Source organism: Apteryx mantelli, chromosome 19 (genome assembly GCF_036417845.1).
Source record: "Apteryx mantelli isolate bAptMan1 chromosome 19, bAptMan1.hap1, whole genome shotgun sequence".
Classification (NCBI taxonomy): domain Eukaryota; kingdom Metazoa; phylum Chordata; class Aves; order Apterygiformes; family Apterygidae; genus Apteryx; species Apteryx mantelli.
The window spans coordinates 7833925-7855641 of record NC_089996.1 but is presented as its reverse complement, the minus strand read 5'-3'; the positions used below and the strand labels follow the sequence as shown (position 1 = coordinate 7855641).

The 21717-nt window shown below is 47.5% G+C and overlaps 1 protein-coding gene across 1 annotated transcript in view; it reads right to left on the bottom strand.

The window, feature by feature from the left end:
• The window catches only part of SEPTIN9 (septin 9), a 169421-nt gene that overhangs the window by 127900 nt on the left and 19804 nt on the right, over positions 1–21717 (bottom strand). The window contains exon 2 of the mRNA XM_067308114.1: positions 13612–13668. Within this exon, the coding sequence (XP_067164215.1) occupies positions 13612–13668 (57 nt within the window). The remainder of the gene's footprint in view (positions 1–13611; positions 13669–21717) is intronic.

Below are 21717 nucleotides of genomic sequence, written 5' to 3'. Positions count from 1 at the left end.
ACTGAAGTAGCTTTGTCTCTTTGAAATGAAAAGAAGGAGTGAGAGAGAAAGAGAAAGGAAGAAGAAAAGAGAAAAAGGGGGTGCATGACCCGAAAATTCTGTAGCTCCCTGAAATACTCCACCAGGCGCAGGAAAACTGAGAATCCCAAGTCCTCTGTAAAACGGTCTTAAAGCTACAGCATGCGAGTGTCCAGGGGAACGCTCCGGTCTCCACAGTTCTCTTTTAATATCCACCAGGAGATGCTTAAGGAACTTGGCTCCTCGCAGTAACAGAGCGAACAACTCATCCAGCTTCTCAAATCTCTCCCCGCTTCCCCGGTCTTATTCTGCTGCTATTTCCTCTATTCCCCTCCTCCTTCCTTGGCCAGAGCATTTTAAAAGAGCAAAGATCCTGCTTGTTCCCCCACCCAGCCAGGTCTGAAGTTTCGATTCATGCATAAACTATTTGGCTGATGAAGGCTGACTTCATTCCCAGGCACAGCATCACGGGCTGCGGCTACCAGGCAGCACCCGAGCGCCGCACATGTTCACTCTCTGCCCCTGCGAGCCTGCCGGCGAGCTTTACTGCCGGCTCCTGGCAAGGAGCCCCCGCTTCGCCTTCGCACGGCCGGCGGCTGCGCCCTCCCCTCCGTAAAGCGGCGATAAGGTGACGATTGCTGGAGCCAGCCCGAAAGTGATAGCGGAAGCCTCCCGCCGCCGGCAGAAGTCACCGGCCTTGCCGTCGGTCGCCCCGTGGAGCAGGGCTGGGCTTTAAAAGCACCTTTCGTTTACTGTGAAGCGCCGAGACGCGCGCTGGCAGGGTGCGGAGCGAATGGAGCAGCCTGGGCGGGCGGGCAGCTGGATGGCAGAGCCTCGTCTCCCCGGGGCGGGATGGAGGGATGCGCTGGCGCGCTCGCCGCCGCCGTGACGGGCTGGTCTTTGTGGAAACTTCCACCTGGCCGGCCGCCAGAGATGGGCGGCAGAGACTTTGGCTCAACACCTCCTCTGACACCGTGCCCGCGGCTCGCGCTGCCTGCAGGCTCAGCGCTGCCTGCAGCCCGAACCTGATGCAACCTCAGCTCCCGGCCGTCGGGCGCAGGAGGGACAAGGCTGCGCCGCCAACTTTGGGGAGCGCCGCATTTCCTCGGCACGTTACCGAGGCCGCTGGCTCGAGCGCAGAGATGCAGAAGTCATCCCTGTAAGTGCCGCGTGGATCTCACCGAGGGACGGCAACACTACGTGGCAAAGCAGGCGGCCAGCAGCCAACCTCCTGTGTCACTCCCAGCTGATTCCCATTGATAGCCCAGAGCCATGAGTCAACAAGCCAGATGTGAGGGCACCGACGTTCCCCTCGGAGCAGGCAAACAACACAGCCACGGTCCCGCAAGTCCAGGGGCAGGGACGGCTGATGCCGGGAAGAAATGCTATTGCCGCTATACAGAGCGGGCATGCCGGCAGCACCCTTGTGCGCTTGGCGCTGTACATGTGACACTCCTTGCCCTAAAATGCTTACAGTTCACATGGAAAATTACACGTGTTATAGCTACGACAGAGCCTGGCACTTTCCCCCATAACATGGGCAGAAGTACAGATTGTTTCCTGGCTGGATGAATAAGCTTCCAATGAAGGAATCCATGCATTAAAGGAGCTGCTGGAACAAATGCCTTGGATTTCATAGCCTGGTTCTATTTTGCATTGCTTTTCGGTGGGAATATAAAAAAATAAAACAAAAAAACCCCAGCAAACTGGTATGTTTCCCCATACGGCAGCTGATGGAATATCATTGTCATCAAACCAGAGGGAGGAACAAAGAAAACACCACATGGGCTCAGACGAGTGGTGCGGTCAGTCCAGCATCCCGGAGCCAGCAGCAGCCGCTGCAGCAACAGATACAAGAAAGTTGGTAGGAGGTAGTTCCAAGACAGCCCATTCCCTAGGAAAGTTTCACTCTGATCTCCAGTGGTTAGAAGCTTGGATTTGTCCCTAGGCAGGAAGGTTTAGATTCCTTCTCAAATTCCTGTTCATTCTCTATTTGCTATTATAGCTTCGCATGTTCCTGCTGCCAGTGCCCAAGGCATTAAAGAGGGGACAATAAGCAATGGTTTCCCATGCACAGTCAGAAGCCATATATTTCCTGCCTGATATTTAGAAGGTGCCGTACACAAAGAATGAACCCAGGGGAACTGCACAGCTACACGCAGCCCAAAAATCCAACCCATTGCTTTCACCGAGCAGTCTTTATTGCCATGCTCCTTATGCCTTATCCAGTCTCAGGCTGAAGAGGAAGGGAAAAGCTCAGGGGAAGTATCAAGAAAGGAGGAAGTTGAATGGAAAGAAAGAAGAGATGGCAGCAGCACACACAACTCAGACGGTAGATTTTAACCCATCAAGACCCAGGTGATTAGGAGCAACCAAGCAAAGGCATCGTTTCTCTGAGGGTAGATCAACATGAGACGCGCAGGGAAGTGAATCCAAGTTATGATTAACGCAATTGCACTTTAAATTCACAAAACCTCAAGTTAGATGCTCTTATTGATAATTCAAGCTGTCAAGCAAGTTTTAATGGATTCACTCTAAAGGTACAACTGTGCGTCCTCATGTGAAGAAGCCCTCACAAAGCAACGCTGCCACACTGCAGGTGGCAGAGGCATTCAGGTAACGCTGGCTAAAAGCAACGGGTGCTGGCTGGACATGCCATGCCCACAACTCCAAAACCAGGGTTTGCTCCCTTTGAACCCTTGTGCCCAGCGACCTGTGGGGCACCTGCACTGGAGCCGGCACTCGGGGCTGCAAATCAGAAGAGCAGGGTCCTCCCACCCGCCTCAGTTTTTTGAGAAGCTTGCCAAATTCCTGTTTGAATAGGCATTTGGCTATCTATGCATTGTATAAGTCTAAATAGAGTAAGATAAAATATACTGCATTTTCTAATATCGCCTTTAAAAGGTCGGGGCAGGGAGCCAGGCAAATATCAAAGGTTTGGGAAAGGGACAGAGGAGAACCTTTCCTGGCTTGGTTTGTTTTCTCGGGGTTTGAGACCTGTTAGGGCTCTCCTTTGGCAGAACCAGCAGGACAGGGAAGAGCCTGGGGCGACTTTTAGGAAGCAACCGCTATCCGCCATAGAAATAAAATCAATTTCCATTTGCGAAAGAGCGGCTGAAGCAAAGCAGGAGCCTTGCTCTGCCCCCACCCTGGGCTTGCTGAGGCAGATGGCGACGTGGGCTGCACATGGTCGCTTCCCTTCACCCCACCTAGCAGGTTTAAAAATTACAATGCCTGGTAGCCAGCAGGAAGCTCTGCCAGGTGCAGAGAAAGCTAGGAAGGAAATTGCCAGAGAGCAAGTCAACCAAACCCTGTTAGAGGCTCAGTTTGGATTTTCTCTCTCTCTCACCTTTCATACGCTAGCCCAGCAATACCAAAGCCCTTCGCTAAGCCATAAACTGCCTGTTGGACACGAACATGTAGATAAAAGCAGGAGCCACTGTGGAGAGAGCAACATCTCCCCCACAACCATGGATAGGTGGATACACTCAAAAATATTTTCTCTTCTACCTGGTTCACCCGCACAGCCCTAGAGTTACAGCCTACACTTGGCAAAACCTTCCACCATGCTTTTAACTAGCCAGGTATCACCTTATAACCCCTGCTCTGGTGCTGAGTGAGCTGGAAAGGACGAACGCTGCAAGTCAGTGCATGGATCAAAGGTTCAAACTGCATTGACAAAGGTGCCGGAAAACGGCTAGAGCAGCCAAAGACCTCGAGGGTCTGGCGAGACAGGGAGGACACGGGGATCCAACAGGTTCTTTCACAAGCTCAGCTATCTGTAATGCTAGTGACTGGGAGGAAAGTACAGAGCAGGAAGACAGCGGGGAGCATACCTAAGCCAGATTATGTTCAGTGAAGCATTTTCAGATGAGAAAACACAGGTCCAAACTCAAACAGTGCATTCAAGTGTTACTCCATTATATCAACTCTATGCCATTTACCTCCAGGCTGGATCAGAAGATGACAGTAGCTGAGCCTCCCCCAGAGTATTTGCTCCAAGAACCCATCATTTACATTTATGAGCCCTGGGGATGGGGAGGAAAGGAAATGCTGGCTAAAATTCTTCCTTTTTTTTTTTTTTTTTGAAAAATTAACAAAGGAGATGCCCCTCTTTCCAAGGGAGGTACTTATTCTTTGAACGCTGTGGCCCTGCTCTTTGCCTCCCCACTCTTCCTTCGCTGTCACCCATCTGGCCAGGCACCCAGCTGCCCTATCCCAGACCGTGCTATGAGCAGTCCCAGAACAGGCTTCTTGGTCCACGTTGGCTTGCCAAGTGCTATTTTGCCCCTCCCTGAATATTTTGATGAGAAACCATATTTGTTTGAAATAGGGAAACACTGATCCTCCCTTCTCCTCAAGCTATTATTTTTCCTACGCCAAAGATCATGCCCAGGACGCAGGGTTCATCACAACCCAGAACAGGGCATGAAAGTACAGGAGAAGCTTGCTAAAATGTCAGGAGTACATCCCCTCCCATCCCTGAGCCCGTACAGCACCCTGACTGGATGGGTACAGACGTCTCCCTCTGCCCTGACTTTTGCTGGGGGGAAGGGATGTGTCTTTAAGAAGAGCCCCTGTTAGGACTCTCCTCCACGCTGGCTGAATCTCTCTGCCTGAAAGCTTCAAACAGCCGGAAATCCCTAGCATATCCTCCCCAGGCTTTCTGCTCGCACTTTAACACTCATGTGCTCAAGTATTAATAGCAGCTGGCAGTGCAGAAAGAAAAGCAAGGCAGAATGACTGGACTCACACCCTCTTGGGACATTGCATGGATTCTCAGATAAATGTTAACTTTTCCAGGACCTTCTGCTTACGCTTTCCTTTCCAGATTTCTCCCTACCATCAGTCTTGCTCCTGGAAAGCCTTTTCAACACCCACTCGTCCCCCTTTTCCTCCTCTAGCCCCCCAAACAGGGTGGGGTTACCCCATACCTGATGGTCTGGGGCAATCCCCCACTGAGCAGTTGCAGGGGTGAGACGGTTTCCAGCGTTATTGTATTTGCTCTTCCTTTGAATGACGGCCGTTTGCTCTGTGCTCCCCTGCCTCCAGGGCAGGTCCCTGCAATAGATCCTACCTGGCAGAAGGAGAAGGCATCAAGGAGCAAAGTCTTCAGCAGAGTTACCAACCCGGTCTCTTCAGCAGGCAGATTAAATGAAGGAAGATTGCCCCAAGCCCTGCATACATCTTTGGGAGCTGCCTTTCTCTTTTCTGGTCCTATTTAATAAGGTAGGGGACAGGTCACATTACTCACTGTTCCCCCTCCACCGTCCTCGGAGCAGCTTGCCCCAGGAGACCCTCGAGCCACCCCAACTGCAACCACCAGCAAGCAGAGCTCACCATGCAGCTTTAGCTCTGCAGCGGCATCAAGTCTGTCTGACAAGCTGCACGTTTTCCAGCCGCGTTAGATGCGGGTGGCGTGGGTTAGTGTGAAGCAATGCTCTGCTAGTGCGTATTAAAGCAGCTCCTCTGATGTCAGGGCTATGCTCTGACACTGATTGCAGACCTCACCCTGGACTTGCTTAGATCTCTGGTTCCCGTTCTTTTCGGAAGCAGCTCCAAAGCACAGGGAGGCTCAAAATACTGCTGCCTGTGGGGCAACCTGAGGTGAGAGGCATTCTCGGCATGGACTTTGCTGTTCTACCACACTGCACCACGACAGAGGGATATTGCCATGGCGTGATGCAGCAAGAGGATGACACAACTGGCCTCTTACAGGCTTGCCTTCAAGTCCTGATTGCTGAAGAAAGGCCAATCCAGTGAAGCAGAGAAAATGCTCCAGATTTGGGCAGTAGACCCTGAGCGGCAGAATCATTCAGGCCTGAACACTTCACAGGACATCACACCATGCTTTAGATCAGAAATTAAACTGAAAAAAAATCAAGCCAAGGAGGGATTGCTCCATTGAGTCAGTAAATCAGGAAAGCCTCTGCTGCTGGAGCTTTCCTAGGACCACGTGCATTGCTTTCACAGCTATCAGAACTTCAGCAGAGAGAATTTGTGCTTTGCAGGTCAGCCCTATACATCTACAGTAGCTTCTCTGCTAGTCCAGCTGCAGAGTTGCCTAACAAACAGCCTTCTAACTGCAGCGAAGGACATAAAAAGAGGCTGCGTTCCCGTCTCTTTTGCAGCCCCAGACACAAGATAAATATAGCAGGGAGTAAATCGGTGCTCTCTGCCTAAGGTACAATTAGGGGTTTTGGTAAACACTAGACGCCACCGGATGTGCCTGCCTTGGAGGCTCAGAACATGCCTGTGGTGGGCAGCCAGAGCTCGGGAATTTGCCTTTTATGCACACGTGACGAAGGACACCAGAGTTTGAGGGGAAGAGAGAAAGTTCAGCAGCCATGAGCTGGTTTGCCAACATGCCCAAAAGCAATTTGCAAACTGATATTTCAGCAACAAAAGATGAAGGAAAATAAACACCATGAAGAGACGTGTGTATCCCAACAGAGAGAAGCCTGACCACACACAGCTACTTAGGTAACCAGCACTGCATGACTTAGCACATAAAAAACAGGTCAAGACACGTGAGTCTTCCTCACTCCTCCCCCCACTGCTTCTTGTTCGGTACATTTTTGGCCTGTTCCTAGGAGGAGGGGTGTCACGCTCAGCACCCCACGCATGCACCCTTCAATAGCTAACCCACTCCTCCAGTACCTGTTAACACCTTGTCTCAAAATGTTCTCTTTCTCTCCCATGAGCACCAGGGCCCTTCACAGCTGCTCCATCAGGTCCCTGCACGTGGCAAGTCACTTGTGGCTACGTCCCTTCCAGTGCCACCCTCCTCCACCTTCTCCTTCTTTCTGTTCCTCACGGGACACTTGCTGGGGCTGGGAGAGCTGATAATGAACACATTTTTTCTCTCTGGGTGCACTGTGTTCTGCTCTAGAGGCTTTTTCCCCCCCCTCCCTCATTTGCAATGGGATGAGACTAACAAAGCAAATTAGAGAAAACTAAATTCCACTGTCATTCCCCTTCTCTGCTCTCCCACCCCCTCCCTGCTGCAGCTGATGTGAGGCTCTCTTGAAGGGACTCTAGCACCAGGAGTTTGCTCCAGCGACATCTGGCACAAGGCTATAAATAACCTCATTCAAGGCCTGTCCATGAGGAGCTGCGCTCTGCACTTCTGCATCTCTTTCCATCAGGGGAAACTCTACGGACCTTGTCAGCACTCATCAACAAATCCACATCACACCGCAGTAGCAAAGATGATGATCTTTAAACACAGTCCGCAGCCGAAATCCCCAAACATTACGGAGCATCAGTCTCCAGTCATTCCTGAGCGATGCTCCCTCATTCACTGTAACTAATGCGCATCTCAGTTTTAAGCACATGGGATCCCCCCGGCAGTCTCCCAGTCAGCTTTGATTCCACGTGTCTGTGTTATGCAAGCACAGGACTTTCGTCCATGCAGGAAACCAAGCACCTGAACCATGAGCAGCCTTTTTGGTTTAACTTGTTGGTGCCTGGAATTTGGATTTTTTGCACGACCACGTTTGCGGAGCTTGCACTGCTGTTACAGGGACCCTCCAAGCTAGCTGGTGGCCAAACTTCAGCCTTTCCTATTTCCCCCTTGTGAACCAACAGGACTCATTTCAAATGAGGACTTGTCACCAGGGAGTCCAAGGAGAGGGAGTGATGCGTGTGCATGGGGACGCTACTTGGCACAGAGACGCACGCAGCTGGTGTGACCAGTGCGGTACTTACAACAAAGGGGAATAGAAACTGCCCAAAGAAATTCATATGACCTCATCTAGGGACACATCCAAAGCAACTAGATGCAGCCACACGTCTCTAGTTAACCCTTCTGCCGCTCTATCAAGGTGAAAGTCACAGTCAATGCTAAAAATCTCACACTGCAAAGAGATGTTGTGCATTACCTCAGCTTCCAGCTAGAAGTACTGCACTTACCTCCCGGATCTCAAAATGTTAATAGACTACTGAAAAAGGATTCTGTACAGGCTAGGTTAATCTGAAGGTCTGGATCGAGGTTTAGAGGAGGGGTTTCCAAACTCAGTTTGCTCAGATACCATCACTATATGTAGAGCGCTATACTGTGTAGTGGGGTTGTCTGCATCCAAGCTGCGGGAGGTATTTGGCAGATCAGGCAGCATTTCCCAGGGGGAAAAACTAGAAGACCTAATCGTTTTTATACCGCTCTGAATTAGCTTACATAACTATAATCATTTATGCACTACAAGGGAGCCCCTGGGTTTAGAGATTTCTTTTATTTCCACTATTCTGGTTCACCTGCCACCTAGTATAAACCCATTTCTAAAACAATTCTCTTACAGACTCTAGACAAAGAGAGGATATAGTCCTTGGGGTAAGGTACTATACTGAAATACAGAAACAGCAGGATCTATTTTCATATTTACCTTTAATTTACTGCATGAATTTGGGATCATCACTTAAACATCTGATTTTAGCAGAGTTCACTAATTTGGGATTGTCCAATTTAAACTATGCCCACAACCATATTTGTTCAGTTCCTCCACCCATCAGGCCACACATCTTTCCATTTCAGTGTGCTTGGGGAAGGATCCCCAGATTCAGGGGCAATGCAAAAAATGCTGCTTTCAGCTTCTCTGCTGCTCTGTTTCCCTAATTTATGAAAGGGGAACATCAACAGCTACTAAAGGGAAACCGCAAGGCAGACTTAAGCCAGCTACCTGTGAATGTCTTTTTTGAAATGTTCACATAAGACTAGATTCTCCCCACTTTTATTAATCCTGAGGGCTCTCAGTAAACAGCAGAGCAATACAGCTCTGGTAAGGAGTCACTATGCATGAGACACTGTCCCCAGTTCAGCAGCGACTAATGAAGCATTCCTTTCTTCTAAGATTGCCAGAGCCCTTTCACAGGGAGCAGAGGATGAAGACGCCGGTATTGGAGTAACCTCGTTAGCAAGGGAGTCCTGCAGCAACTGGGTGTTTTAATAACAGGACCCTAAAGTTAAAGTTGCATTTGGGCAGGGGTTTTACACCACCATCTGTGAACAGAAGCTAGTAGCTCCTACAGAACCATCCTGGCTGCACTCTGCAGCCCTGCCAATGCAGTGTCCTTGTGGTCAGTGGGATCCTCGAGCTCACGCCCTGAGCAAGAGCACTCAGGCTCGCTCCATCACCAGCACCATCGAACCCTGTCCCACGCGCCTGTGGTTCCACCCCAGGCTCCCCACCCACTGTGGCTTTCGGCCCCTCTGTCCGATATCATCGACCTGAAAGGTGGACAAAGGGCTCAAGCTGACTCAAAGGGCAAAAGGCCTAGCACGTGTCTCCCTCCACACTTCATATCGAAGAGAAGTATTTAGAGAGCATGAGACAAGCTGCTCTGAAGAAGGGTTTCATGACATCAGTGAGTGCCCCTTTGTAATGCAACCCAGAGAGCAGGCCTTGAGCTTTACGCCTCTCTAAATTATGCCCTGTGCTTCCAAGAAGCACCGAGACAAGTTGTGGTTGATCCTCAGCCAACTGCTGATGATGCAGAACTAGGGCCATTAGCGCCCTGTCTTTCTTGGATAGAAAAGCCGTGCCTGCCCTGGACCACAGCTGGCTCTGGCAGCCTGCCTCTGCTCCGGTCTGGCTGGCTCCAAGCAGCCCTGCAACGAGACAAAGGCTGAAACAGGAAAGCAGAGGCACCTGTTCCCCTCCTGTCCCTTGGGACTTCTCATGAACAAAGCACCTGACCCAGAAATAGAGCTGGCCCAGGAATAGTTTCGCTATGTAGCAACTGGAAGGCATTCTCCTCCGACTTGCAAAGCACATTTGCCTACACAGAAGAGACATGCTGTTTTAGCTAAATCAGTAAACTATACCTTTTTCTGGACACTCCTGCATCACTCCCATTCCTTCCTCTTAGCAAAAAACAAATTGGAGCCTGGAAGCAAATCAAAGTGCAGAACACAGCTGGCTGCCCAAGAGGAATATGATGCGGATTTCTTCCACTCGGACTGCTTTTGGGCTGTTTTCTGGCCTGTGAGGCACCACACACTGCTCCGGATGGCACATGTCAGCAAATACCTCTCTTTTTCAAATTCGTCAGGTAGAATCCTAGGAAAATGAAGTGGGAATAACTTCCCTAACACACCATTCTTAACTCTGCAAAAATATTAACCCTGGCTACCAAAATCAGGAGAAAGTGGTATTTTAGGGTACAAAATCCTTAACTCTGATGAAAGCTTTTACAAAGGGCTTCCCACTTCTTTCCCCTGCTCTTTCCAGGACATCTGCCCATTTCCAAATGCATGCTGAACAGAGACTACAAACCATTCACAAAACTCAACCTCATAGGCAGAGTCCATATCTTAATTGAGGGGCAACAGTGCCAAACCCCAAGCATTTTACATGTCCTTCAGATTGTTGAGCAGAGGTCCTTCCAGCTGTGGCCTAGTACCCCGTATCCTATGATAGACCTCTGCTGTCCACAGTGAACCAGAACCAAAGCTCAGCTCAAGGCTGACTACAACCTGCCGGCTGCGTGGGGGTGAGGGTTGGCACTGCTAGCAAGGCTGTGGAAAGAGGCAGCCAGAAGCAATCCCATCTCCACGCGTGTTTTCCACTGAATGGGCCCTGGTTAAGTTTAACTCAGTACCTCCAGGGACTAAGCACCTGTTGTATCAGTAATTATGGCTCCTCTTTGTATAGCCAGAACCTTCATTACTGCAGGACACATGAACACAATTTTAACTTGGCGCTTCTCCCTTCCCAGGGAAGTACTGAGGTACGTATATATTAACTCCACTTTTGCAGCCAAAGAAAAATAGACTGAGACAAAGCACAGGATTTACTGCCCCTAAACATACCTACCTAAACAAGCTATGCTCCTCTATTATCCTGTGGGGAGATACAGTTTCCTTCAGAAACTTATTCTTCTCATCCTAAAGCTGGTGTTCTCAGACACTTTGTTAGCATTCAGATCTCTCCATTGACTAAAAGAAAGCCTAGATGAATTACACCTCAATGGCTTACTCAGAACTATGCAGTAGGCTTGTAAGACACAAACCCCAAAGTTTCAAAGTCCCAGAATGGCTTTGCTACTCACTGGGCTATGCTGGACGCCAATGCCACATAGCTATTTGCAAAGGGACAAGAAAAACAGAAGGTATAGTAGAATAAAGTTTCCAAAAGAGGTCAAAGTTAGATCTTCAGGTTCTTAACAACACCACTTGCCCCAGTTTGTTACATGGCCTGTGGACGAATGTGCAACTCCCTAGCTCCCAAGACTCAGTGGCTATGGAAATACATGTCATCCCTTTCTTTGTTTAGGGTAGCAAGGAGCCCAAAGTCCCCCCTTCTATGATGCTTCATATACAACCACTGCTCAGTCATTCCAATCCCAATTTATCCTTTACAGGAATAAACACTTCTGGGTGCAGGGCCAGATGTGCAGAAGAGAAAATTTGGACCCGAAACAAGGGGAAATTGAGCTGCAGTTATATGGAGTCATAAATATTTACTGCAATGTAAACTGGAGCACTGAGCTGCTCATTTGATTTTAACTCGAAAAAATTTATTAAAATTTAAAAAGGCCTCTCACCAGAAAAGTGGAAAAGTATATAATTAGAGTCTAAGGAAAACAAGCTTGAACAAATGTGCTATGTCTTTCAATTTAGAGTCACTGCGCTCCAGTTACCCTTGGAGCTCTACCAAATTCCCTTTCTGTCTTTGGACATAGGTATGTGAAAACATGCGTAACCAGGGCTGAGACTGCAACCTTGTTTTTGCACATGCAGAAGACAAACCTGCACTTCAGTTCAAAACTACCAGCTTCTGCGCTGGTGGCTGAAGTTTGAAGTTTCAGCTTTGAACTACAGCTCAGTTCTCTCCTTCTAGACCAAACCATCACTGCACTAAAGCCTTATCATCCGGGACAGCGCTGCTATTCCCTGCTAAATTAACATGCTGCATTTTTCCAGCCATTTGACATTAGTTTGTGGCCTGGTGGCCCCCCTCTATCACGTTTATATCCTCACACCCCTACATCATGACATTAGGGTAGGAGACTGAACACGGCACAGCTGTGGACCTCCCGACACAACGCAGTCAGCGTCCCAGCAGCCGGGTGTAGCATCGCAGCAGTGGGATGTGCTGTCACGCTGGAGGAACCTTTGACTTAAATACCTGTGTTTGTCCTTCTCACTAGCATTTGACAAGGGCCAGCAAGCCAGCATCACAGCTTCCAAGGCATTTAAGTGCTTAACCGGAAGTATGCGACTAATCCCTAACCACATGAGCTTAGGCCTCGATACAGCAAAACGCTGAAGTCACTGCTCCAGGAAGGCATCCTGAGGGTGGCTTTCTCCTCCCACACACACAGAGGGAAAAGCTGAAAATGACTGTTTTGATAAGTCCATCTGGGAGCTGAGACAGGATATGAGGGCTGAGAAAATGAATAGAAATAGCAAAGAGAGCCAAAAGGCAGCAACTGTGAATGACAGATAGACCAAGGGAACGAGAGCCAGATGAAAGGCCTGAATGAGCAGAACATGGACAGAACAAGATGCCAAGGTGAGCGGAGGTCTCCGAGGGACTAGCTGGTCCCAGCAAGATAAGTAAGCCTCAAATAAGCAGGAGAGACAACTGTCAGCATCCGGGAGAAGATGAGGAGGCAGAGTCCAAGGGGAGGCCACACATCTCAGAGAAGGAAACACAGAGGAAGCCTTCAATTGCACCAAAGCACCTGCTAAGAAAGATGAACATCTGCAAAGTACAAGGGACTGGGTTTCAGTGACAGAAGTTTCGCACAGGAGTTGGTACCGTGTGGTAGCACTGGTCCAGAGGGACTAGTGGTGCTAGCAAAAAGGGCCATCAAAAGCAAAAGCTCAGAAATGGGCTCTGTCTGAGCTTCCAGTTGCATAATTTAGACATGAAGAGGGAAACTTTCTAGCTACACAGGATAAAATGGGTCATGCCACATGCAGGTAAACACCAAAGACTTGTCTATATTCCTAGGCAGTCCCAATCAGCATCACACAGGAGCATGACGGTGCTAATGGGCTCTGTCGCTGACAAACACCAAAACTTCTGCTGTCACAAGGCTGAAAACCCCCCATTTCAAGAAAGAAACCCTCCCGCTTGCTTCCTTCTGAATAGGAACAGCTTCAGAAACATCAAACTGCAATTAGGAGTGTAATTTTAGTCAGAAGCACACGCAATCCATAAATCTCCACATCCAATAAAAAGTAATAGCTAAGGAGAGTGAGAAAGAGCCACTAATTACTAAAGCTGTATTTCAACCTCAGGGCGTTGCTGCTTTCTGTTGCCCAGTGTCAGACCCCCTCGAACTGAGATGGGGCTTTCTAATTATTCTCTCTGGACCCATTATTCAATATGTAATTCAGTTTTTATTTCATATTGCTCTCTTTTCATAGCATTATATATATACATATATATACATATACATATACTGCTCTCATTCTACAGCACAGAGATTTCTGCACTTGTTAGCAGCCAGCTTTGCTTTCCAAACTGTGGAGCCACTGGACAGAAGGCAGGAGAGAGGTTTTCTGAGAGTCACCTCTTGCATCCTCACAGTCTAGGTTTGTTATTGGAGGCGAAAGTTTCAAAGAGACAGATTCATGCAGCTTACTTGGACTCGTCTGGTCGCTGAGTCTCCGAAGTCGCCCACTTGAGGTCCGGGTGATGCCTAAAGCAAGAAGAAGGTTTGAATGGGCTAAGTGAATTCATGAGAATATGCTATGTGGAACAATCTCCGTGCTATGATCCTACATCTGGCAAGGCACCCGTTCCGTTGGGGATCTGCTCTGCACTGTCACCTGTGCAAATGAAGGAATGTTATTTGTTATTTTTAGCAGAAAAGCACCCGAGGAGAAGCCTCCACCTTTCCTTGAAGATGTCAAATAATGTTATTCAAACATATCAGAAGCATGAATGTATTTAGGATTTCCAGAAACATGAGCAAGAATTCCTGAAGTGCCTCAGTGAGACCTGCAGGCTCATCTCTCACTCCAGGATATTTTTTTCCTGGAGACAAGCATAGCACTTCCAAAGAAAAACGGTTTCTTGCTAAGACAGGAAAGCACAGGAATTTAAGTTCCAGAACAGGCCCTGTACTGGCAGAGAGCTCAGCAAAGGAACTGAGAGAAGAAACACCAGGCTTCTGGGAGACTTCCCAGAGCCACCTGGCCTCTACAGTAGTTATAGTTCAGCCTCAATGACTGCAATGGGTCCTGCATTCAGCATCGCAAGAAGGCAAAGGGAGTAACAACTTTCCAGTCAGATTTCCCCCATATCCTGGGAACACGTTGCATACAGGAACTCTGCTGGGGGACTGGACTGGCTGAAACACGGGGCACATTGCTTGTTCTAGGCAGATGCTGAACCAGAACACAGAGATCCAGATGTTGGGTTAATTTTGCACCATCCTTTTCGGCTCAAAAGGTCTTTTCAGATTCGTTGGCGTAGCACACAGTTATTTCACCTACACTGTGCTGGAGAAAGGTATGTGGAAAGCTTAACCTACCCTAGAATACACATTACTTTGAAAGACATAAAACAGAAACTTCTGTCCCCACCATTCCCATGTCCATCTCAGAAAGTTACTGGTAACTCTGAGGTGCCTGCCTGCCTCCCAAACACCACACAGGACAGTGTGGTCTGCTGGCTAGAAGGCAACAACCTGAATGCTGGGTTGCATTTCCAGCACTACTTCTAATCCATCAGCAACTCATTTAATTGCTCTGCACTCCCAGCTGCCTGTTTGTAAAGCAGTGGTTGCCACAGCCTTCATTTCCCAGTTATGCCATGAGACTCAGCAGGAACAAAAGTTCACCTAAACAAGTCTCTGGTTAAAATTCAGCAATATGCAGAAACCGTAAGTTGAATAGTGCCTCAGTTTCTCATTTTTTAAGCACCAAAAACATGGACAAGAAAGGGATAAAAACAGTGAACCAACTCAGGTGGGGTGCTACATTCTGAAAACATCCCAAACGCTATGATTTCCTGATAAGGGAATTTACAGAAGATCCAGCACATTCCTTAGTCTCTGCTGGATTCTGCATGGGGAACAGCAGCTCTAACATGCCGTCTCAGACACCAGAGCTGTTGAGCTCCAAAATGCAGTAGCCAAGTAGACTCATTAACTCAACAGAAACCCTGCTGGACCACGGGAATATTTTGAATAGGGATTTCTACTGTGCAAACAGACTCCCAGATATTTTGGGTGATGATGTTACTTAACTATAACTGATAGACTTTAGGCAAGTATCTTCTTACCATCTACCAGATCTGTTGGACAATAACCGGAGAGATTAAAACAGCACCAATTTAAGCCACAGAAAATCCCCACACTGATCTGTAACTCTGCCCCAACCTTACAAGCCTTGTCAGCTGGAAGAGTTTGCATCATACACAAAAAGGAAATAAAAATAAAAAAGGGCAGGAAAACTTTCATACTAATGAGCCTAGGATGGAGGGAGGAATGGGAAAAGTGCTGCCTGGCAACTCGACATGGAAAAAGTGTCTCATGTTCAGAAGCCTTTGCTTATATATATGCATATGTGTGCGCATTTTCTCTCTCCCTTTCCTTTTTTAATATAAAAAGCCTCTGTGCCTAAGAAGTTATGTGGCTGAACCACAGGGCCAGCTCCAAGGAAACCGCACTGCTCCCTGACTACGGAGGAGCAGGACGAGCTCCCCAGCCGGGATCTCCTGTTGCGGGCTCCTCTCAAAGCTTTGCTTCCGAGGAGCAAGGGCAGCCAGGTCCTAGCCCCTCCACCCAAATGTACAAAAACAGAGCAGGGACGGTCCCTCCGCGTGCCTGAACACAACTCTGTCTTTTCAAGAGCTTTATCTACATTGCAACAGGGCCGTTTGCCGCTACAGAAATCACTCTGTCTGCAATTTCCATTAACGACAGCAAGAGAAAGGAGAGCACAGGGCAGGAATATTGCCCTGGGATCTGCAGGCCGGGATTGCGGGCATCTCCCCGCTACGGACCTTTTGTGCAACTGTTGGAAGACATCTATTTTGATAGCAAACTCTTTTGCACAAGGATTGCCTCTCAATCAGTGCTTGAGCAGCACCTAGCAAAGGGCCTCATCAGGGCTGAAGTTTCTAGGAGTCTATGCACAATAATCAACATTATATTTTTTCTTAAAACCCAGTCCCCGATTTTTTCTTAACTATTTTCTCCCCCCCAAATGTCTACTGCTCCTTTGGACACTGAAAGGATGAAGAGGCACATTTCCTCTGTTCAAAAGCTTTTTAATAACACTTCTTCAGACAAACGGCAAGAGCACTTGAGTCCTGGCTGAGGACGAACACCTCCACCTTGTCTGCCTTAAGGGCAAGGCATGGTGTTGAAATCTGGCTTTCACAATTGCTGGAAACCTGGAGAAAAACGTCCCTTTTTGGTAGCATGCTGAAGAACGCAGATATGCAGCCATGCTGAGCTAGTTAAATATATCTTTTCATGTTCAAAGACTTCATTCAGTCTGCGGCAAACCAGGATAGAAGCAGAGCGAGGAGCTTACAAGCCCAGGCAGGACCGTACATCGGAAGTAGGCTTCGTTCCTTTAGCAACGGTTCCAGTGCAAAACCACACATACAGTCAGCTCTGACTGTATTGTGCCGGAGTGGCACAGCCTTCCAAACAGCCAGGCACCATTATCCAAGTGTGTACTTTTCACACAAACATTTAGGAGAGTTTTGCTCTCTGCCCTGTCTTGTAGGTTTTCTCTGGGGATCTGTAAGTACTATTCACACCCTTCTCAATTAGGTAACCCAAAATGTGGACACCCTAAATCGATTTGCCCAAGTTCTTACAGCCAGTCAGTAACCTGGCCAGGATCAGAAATGAGATCTTCTGACAACTCTTGCTCTAACCAGTGGGTCACACCATATTAAGACAGAATCAAGAAAAATAACAAGTCTCATCACCAAGTCTTTATATGGGGAATAATGCTGCCCAACCCCTTTCAGAAAGGAAAGTAAGAAGCAAATAAGTAATTTGCACAGGCCATCCAACACCGTAACAGCGAATCTGGAAGGAGGAGGCAGCTCTGCTGAGTCCAAGCCAAGTTTGCTGTCCACGATGCCACGCTGCCCCTCCGCTGAGAGGGGATCCGGCCGCAGCGCTGGAAAGCAGATAAACGGCAGGGAAAGCTATCAGTCTGGTAAGGCAGAAGAGAAGATCCGTCAAAAATGAGAAAGCAATAGCTAAAAATATGTCACTCTGAACACACTGCCAGGAAGGCTGCAACGCGGGCAGGACCGAGGGAGAGCATCGGCATGTTGACAGCGTTCTGGGGTTACCTCTATTTATAGCACGGAGCAGCAGGCCGAGCCCCAGTTTTGAATTGTGGAGCCATGAAATGAAAATCAAAGGTTTCCACCCCAGACATACTGTCTGTGAGTCTTCCCTCTTAACACAGTTCAAATGCCTGCAGGCCATGCTATAAATTTATTGTAGTGTACTAGACTAAGAAACATAATGAAATATGTTTTATTTGGTTGAAATCAGGAATGCCTCCCCACATCCCCCGTCAGTATGACTTCAAAACGGAACAGCCAACAGTTAAAATAGGTCAAGCCAAGAACAGTTCATTCAACGCAGTGGATGAGCTGCAGCAATACAGAAGTATAACATTCCCAGTGCTTAGCCTCACCTTGGCTGACTGCGCGATATTTTTTCACATTTTATAATCAAGGACTAATTCCCTCCAGATCCACAGGCTAGGACCATATGGCACAAAAGAAACGCAGCGGCACTCGAAGGCACGCTGGGCTTGACTGGGGTCTCTTTTACAACTGCCGAAACCAAGAATCACTCCGACAGGGTTGTGTCAGTGCAAGTGAGATCTCAGTCAGGCTCAGATATAAATCACTCCCCCAAACAATATGGGGCCACACATTCTACTGTTTTGTGTTTCTTGCAGCTGCTGGTATAACACAGCATGGATGCAAAGCATGCCAGCATTGAAATGTGAACGTTGTATAGGTACTTACCATGATGCAGAGTATGCAGACAGGCTGCAGGGGAGCAGGGAAACTGAATCCAGGGTGTCTGGAGAAACTGTCTTTACCAGAATGTGACTTTTTCAGTTAACTGTTACCAAACCTAAACCTAGTGCTAATATGGGAACAGGCAGATATGTTCAACTCCAGTAGAGTCAGCATATACATCCTCCAAAACAAAATCAGAATTTTTGCATGACACACCCCAAACTTTCCAAGTATACATATAATAGTAACAAGACAGGCCAGTAGAGATTTATTTTCTCCTCGCAGTAAGTGATCTGTGCCTTTATACTCACTGCATATATAAATCAAAGAACAAATGGGTAATGTCCATTATCAAGAGAAACCACAGGGCGAGGACAAATAATGGAGGATGCAACCCAGAAACTTACTCTCTCTACATAGTCCAGTAAAAATAAACAACAAACAAACAAACGAACCCAAGACAAACAAGGGCCATGTCTGAAAGTGATGGGCCAGGATCAGCAGGAGACATCCCACACTCTGCTGGAGTCAGCAACGTGGCACCAGCTCATCCAAGCAGCAAATGTGACCCCCTTGCTTGTGTCAAATGTATGTACTAGTGGGTCTGAGATCAGATAATTCAGCTTCTTCCTCCACCCAGCATGAACACAGCAGGGTGTCCGGAGAGCACAGTGGAGAGTTGTCTCCATCCAAGACCAGTTTCCTCCTACAGACATTCAGGCACCCCCAGCTCCCCTGAATTCTCTCCTAGGACATACAGGTCTGGGCCAAACCATGCAACCATCCCTCAGTTTCCACCAAGATAGGGATGAGGATGATGGGAGACCCCCCCCGTCAGAGGACCACTTCATAGGTTTCTACAGCACCTCAACAGCACAGGTGTTTTTTAAAGCAAAGACAGGCATTTCAGACTTGGCTCCTTCCAGGGCAGGGTCTGCATCAGCCTATGTACTGGAAGGCACCCAGTTCTCTCTAGTCTAACCCGTCCTTCCCTCAGCTATTGTATCAGTCCTCCCCGCTGCCTGATAGGGAGGATACAAGAATGACAGCAAGGATGTCACCTCATTGCCCTCCAGTGAATGCAGAGCTGGCAGAGGTATCAGTATAGACTATTGGAATAGAGTTTTCCTCTCCTTAGGATTTGCATATGCATTTCAATACTCTTAGGACCATATAGAGTGTGAAATTTATCTCATTTTATCTACTTCACAAGTACTATCCAGACAGTGGGCAAAAAAATTGTCTTCACTGGCAGCTGAATTTCATCCTGCTCCTCCCAGATGGATTCTGAAGTTCCTTAGATAAAATTCCTGGAGAAGACTTCATCAATAATGGGGGCTGGAGTTGTTATCAGGAAGAGCATAACCTGCATGTGGTTTCATCTACACTGCATAACCACTGCCTCAGTGGCTTCTCCAATATACCAGACTGGTACTGGAGATTGAGCTGCAAAGTTTTAATGCTGACATAGGACATCACATTACACAGGCAGAGCTACCCTGCATGCATGGAGCGTACAAACCCAGGCAGCAATGGTCACTGAAGCCAGGTCAGGGCAGAGGGCAGTGGGGCAGCTGAGGACTGCAAAGGAGAGATGTTTGCTTGCAAAGTAGTCCAGGAAGAGGAGGAAGTGTATTTTTTCAGATCTGACTCCAGTGAACAACCCAATTACAGCTTCACTTCCATCAACTTGAAATCCACTTGCAACATTAACCTCAAAAGGAATATGTTAGAAAGAAAAGAAAAATCCATGCTCATTTCCAGCATTAATAGGAAACATGCACTGAAGAATAAATGACACTTTTCCAGATTCTTTGTAATGGAGACTCTTTCCAAATAAGAAACTATAAGCCACGCGCATGCTTTCTTGTGTGTTTCCTCCCGGATCAGATATCTCTGACAGCAGACTGAGCTTTCATGGGGATGGAGGCATGAATGCATCCATTGCTCCCAAGTAACGTGTTTGCAAACTCCATGGGTACCTTCCCCGGTACCCTTCTCCAACACAGCTCCTATCACACGGGCACACCAACAAGCACTGCGTGTCCAGGTCTAAAGCTAAGTACAGACTGCAAGGCCTAAAATGCCACCAACAATTTCACCTACACGGTAGTTGGATATAATCAGATCAGGGCCAGACACAGCACTGCGAATCAGTATAGCACCACTAACACAAGTGGAGCTATGAGTTTATACATAGAAAGAATCTAGCCCAAGGCTAGATTACAGATAACCCTCAAGGAAACCACAGGAAAATTGGCATTAGCAAGATGCATATATTCCTACCACAATGTTTTATTTCTGGCAGGTGCCAAACACACTCTAATACTAAAAAACACTCCAAAAGCTTGTGCTAATAAGAGACAAAAACAATTAAACTTCAATTTTTCCAGAGTTAGAATGGTTTCTCCAAGCCAACCATTGCAGACTCAATGCTCCTGGCCACAGTGAAGGGCTAAGTTAGGCAGCAGGACCAGACTTAGACATGGTGGTGAAAGACGACAGGAGACCCAACACCTTAATCTTTGCTCAAGTTCAGGCTTTGATCCAAGATTTTAATTCAAATTAAATTGCAATAATTCTCAGGAAAGCAATTAATGCATCCATAGAGTTTAAGGCCAGAAGAGAACATTTAAAATTGCCTCGACAGACCTGCAAAACCCACACCACACATTTTTATCCAGTCATCCCTGAATCAAGCCCAGTAACTAGTGCTGGAACTAAGCCTTGGCTTTTCAGAGACATTCAATCTCAATGTCAAGATTAAAATGTTGGAACAACCCCAAGTACTTTGGCAAGTTGCTCAATAGCTAAATTAAGCTTCAAGTTGGCCTCTTTCTCTTATATTTATTCTGAGGTGAGCAAGCTGCATCATACAAAACAGGGTTCTCAGTTATTCTCTTGATGGAAACGGCAAAATCATTTCCCTGCTGTTTGTGATGGTGTGTTCTTTACTATCCACAGATTCCTAGACAGCTGATAGTTGTTATTCAGAGATACACTGGACAATCATGAAAGCAGCAAAAAAATTAGCACAAGCAATTCTTCATATGAAAAAGCGCATTAGTCATCATCTGTGATCCTTCTGGTTAGGATGTTTCAGTAATCTGACTGGGCAGTAGAAACGATGCCACGTCACCACACTGACAAATCAGATGATTTGTACAAATGTGTATTCATAATGCAAGTATTCACATAAATTGGAAGGCACTGGAAAAAGTGGGTCTTTATGTGTACTGTCAGTTTTGCTGTTTTATGTGATGCTTTTATAGAGCAGCAGGAGGGGAGGGGAAAAGATTTATAAAGGAACAGAAGATTGGTCTTGTGAAACCATACTGATTAGGAATAGACCTTGTAACTACCGTCAAGTCTAAAATTACTTCCAGTTCACTTTTGAAGTTAACCAGATTTCCAAAGAGATGGTGCCCCACTAAATCTGCCCTGTCTTCACCACTCTCCTCGTTTACACACATTCTTTAGCTTCTGAAATCCATGAGAGATAAGAAACAGGACCTAAGAACTACAACAGACTGTGTCCTCATGGCCTTCTCATCACATATAGAAAAACCTCCAAGAGCACGGGTGGGTGTTGCAAGGATATCTCAGAGTTTGCAGTCGTCACGAGAGCAGCTTGGAGCCCACCCCGTTCCTTTCTCCAGAACCTGCAGTGCCCCAGCAGAGACGGCAAAGAGGGAAGGCATTTGAACTAATAGTGCTGGTCTCAGCTCAT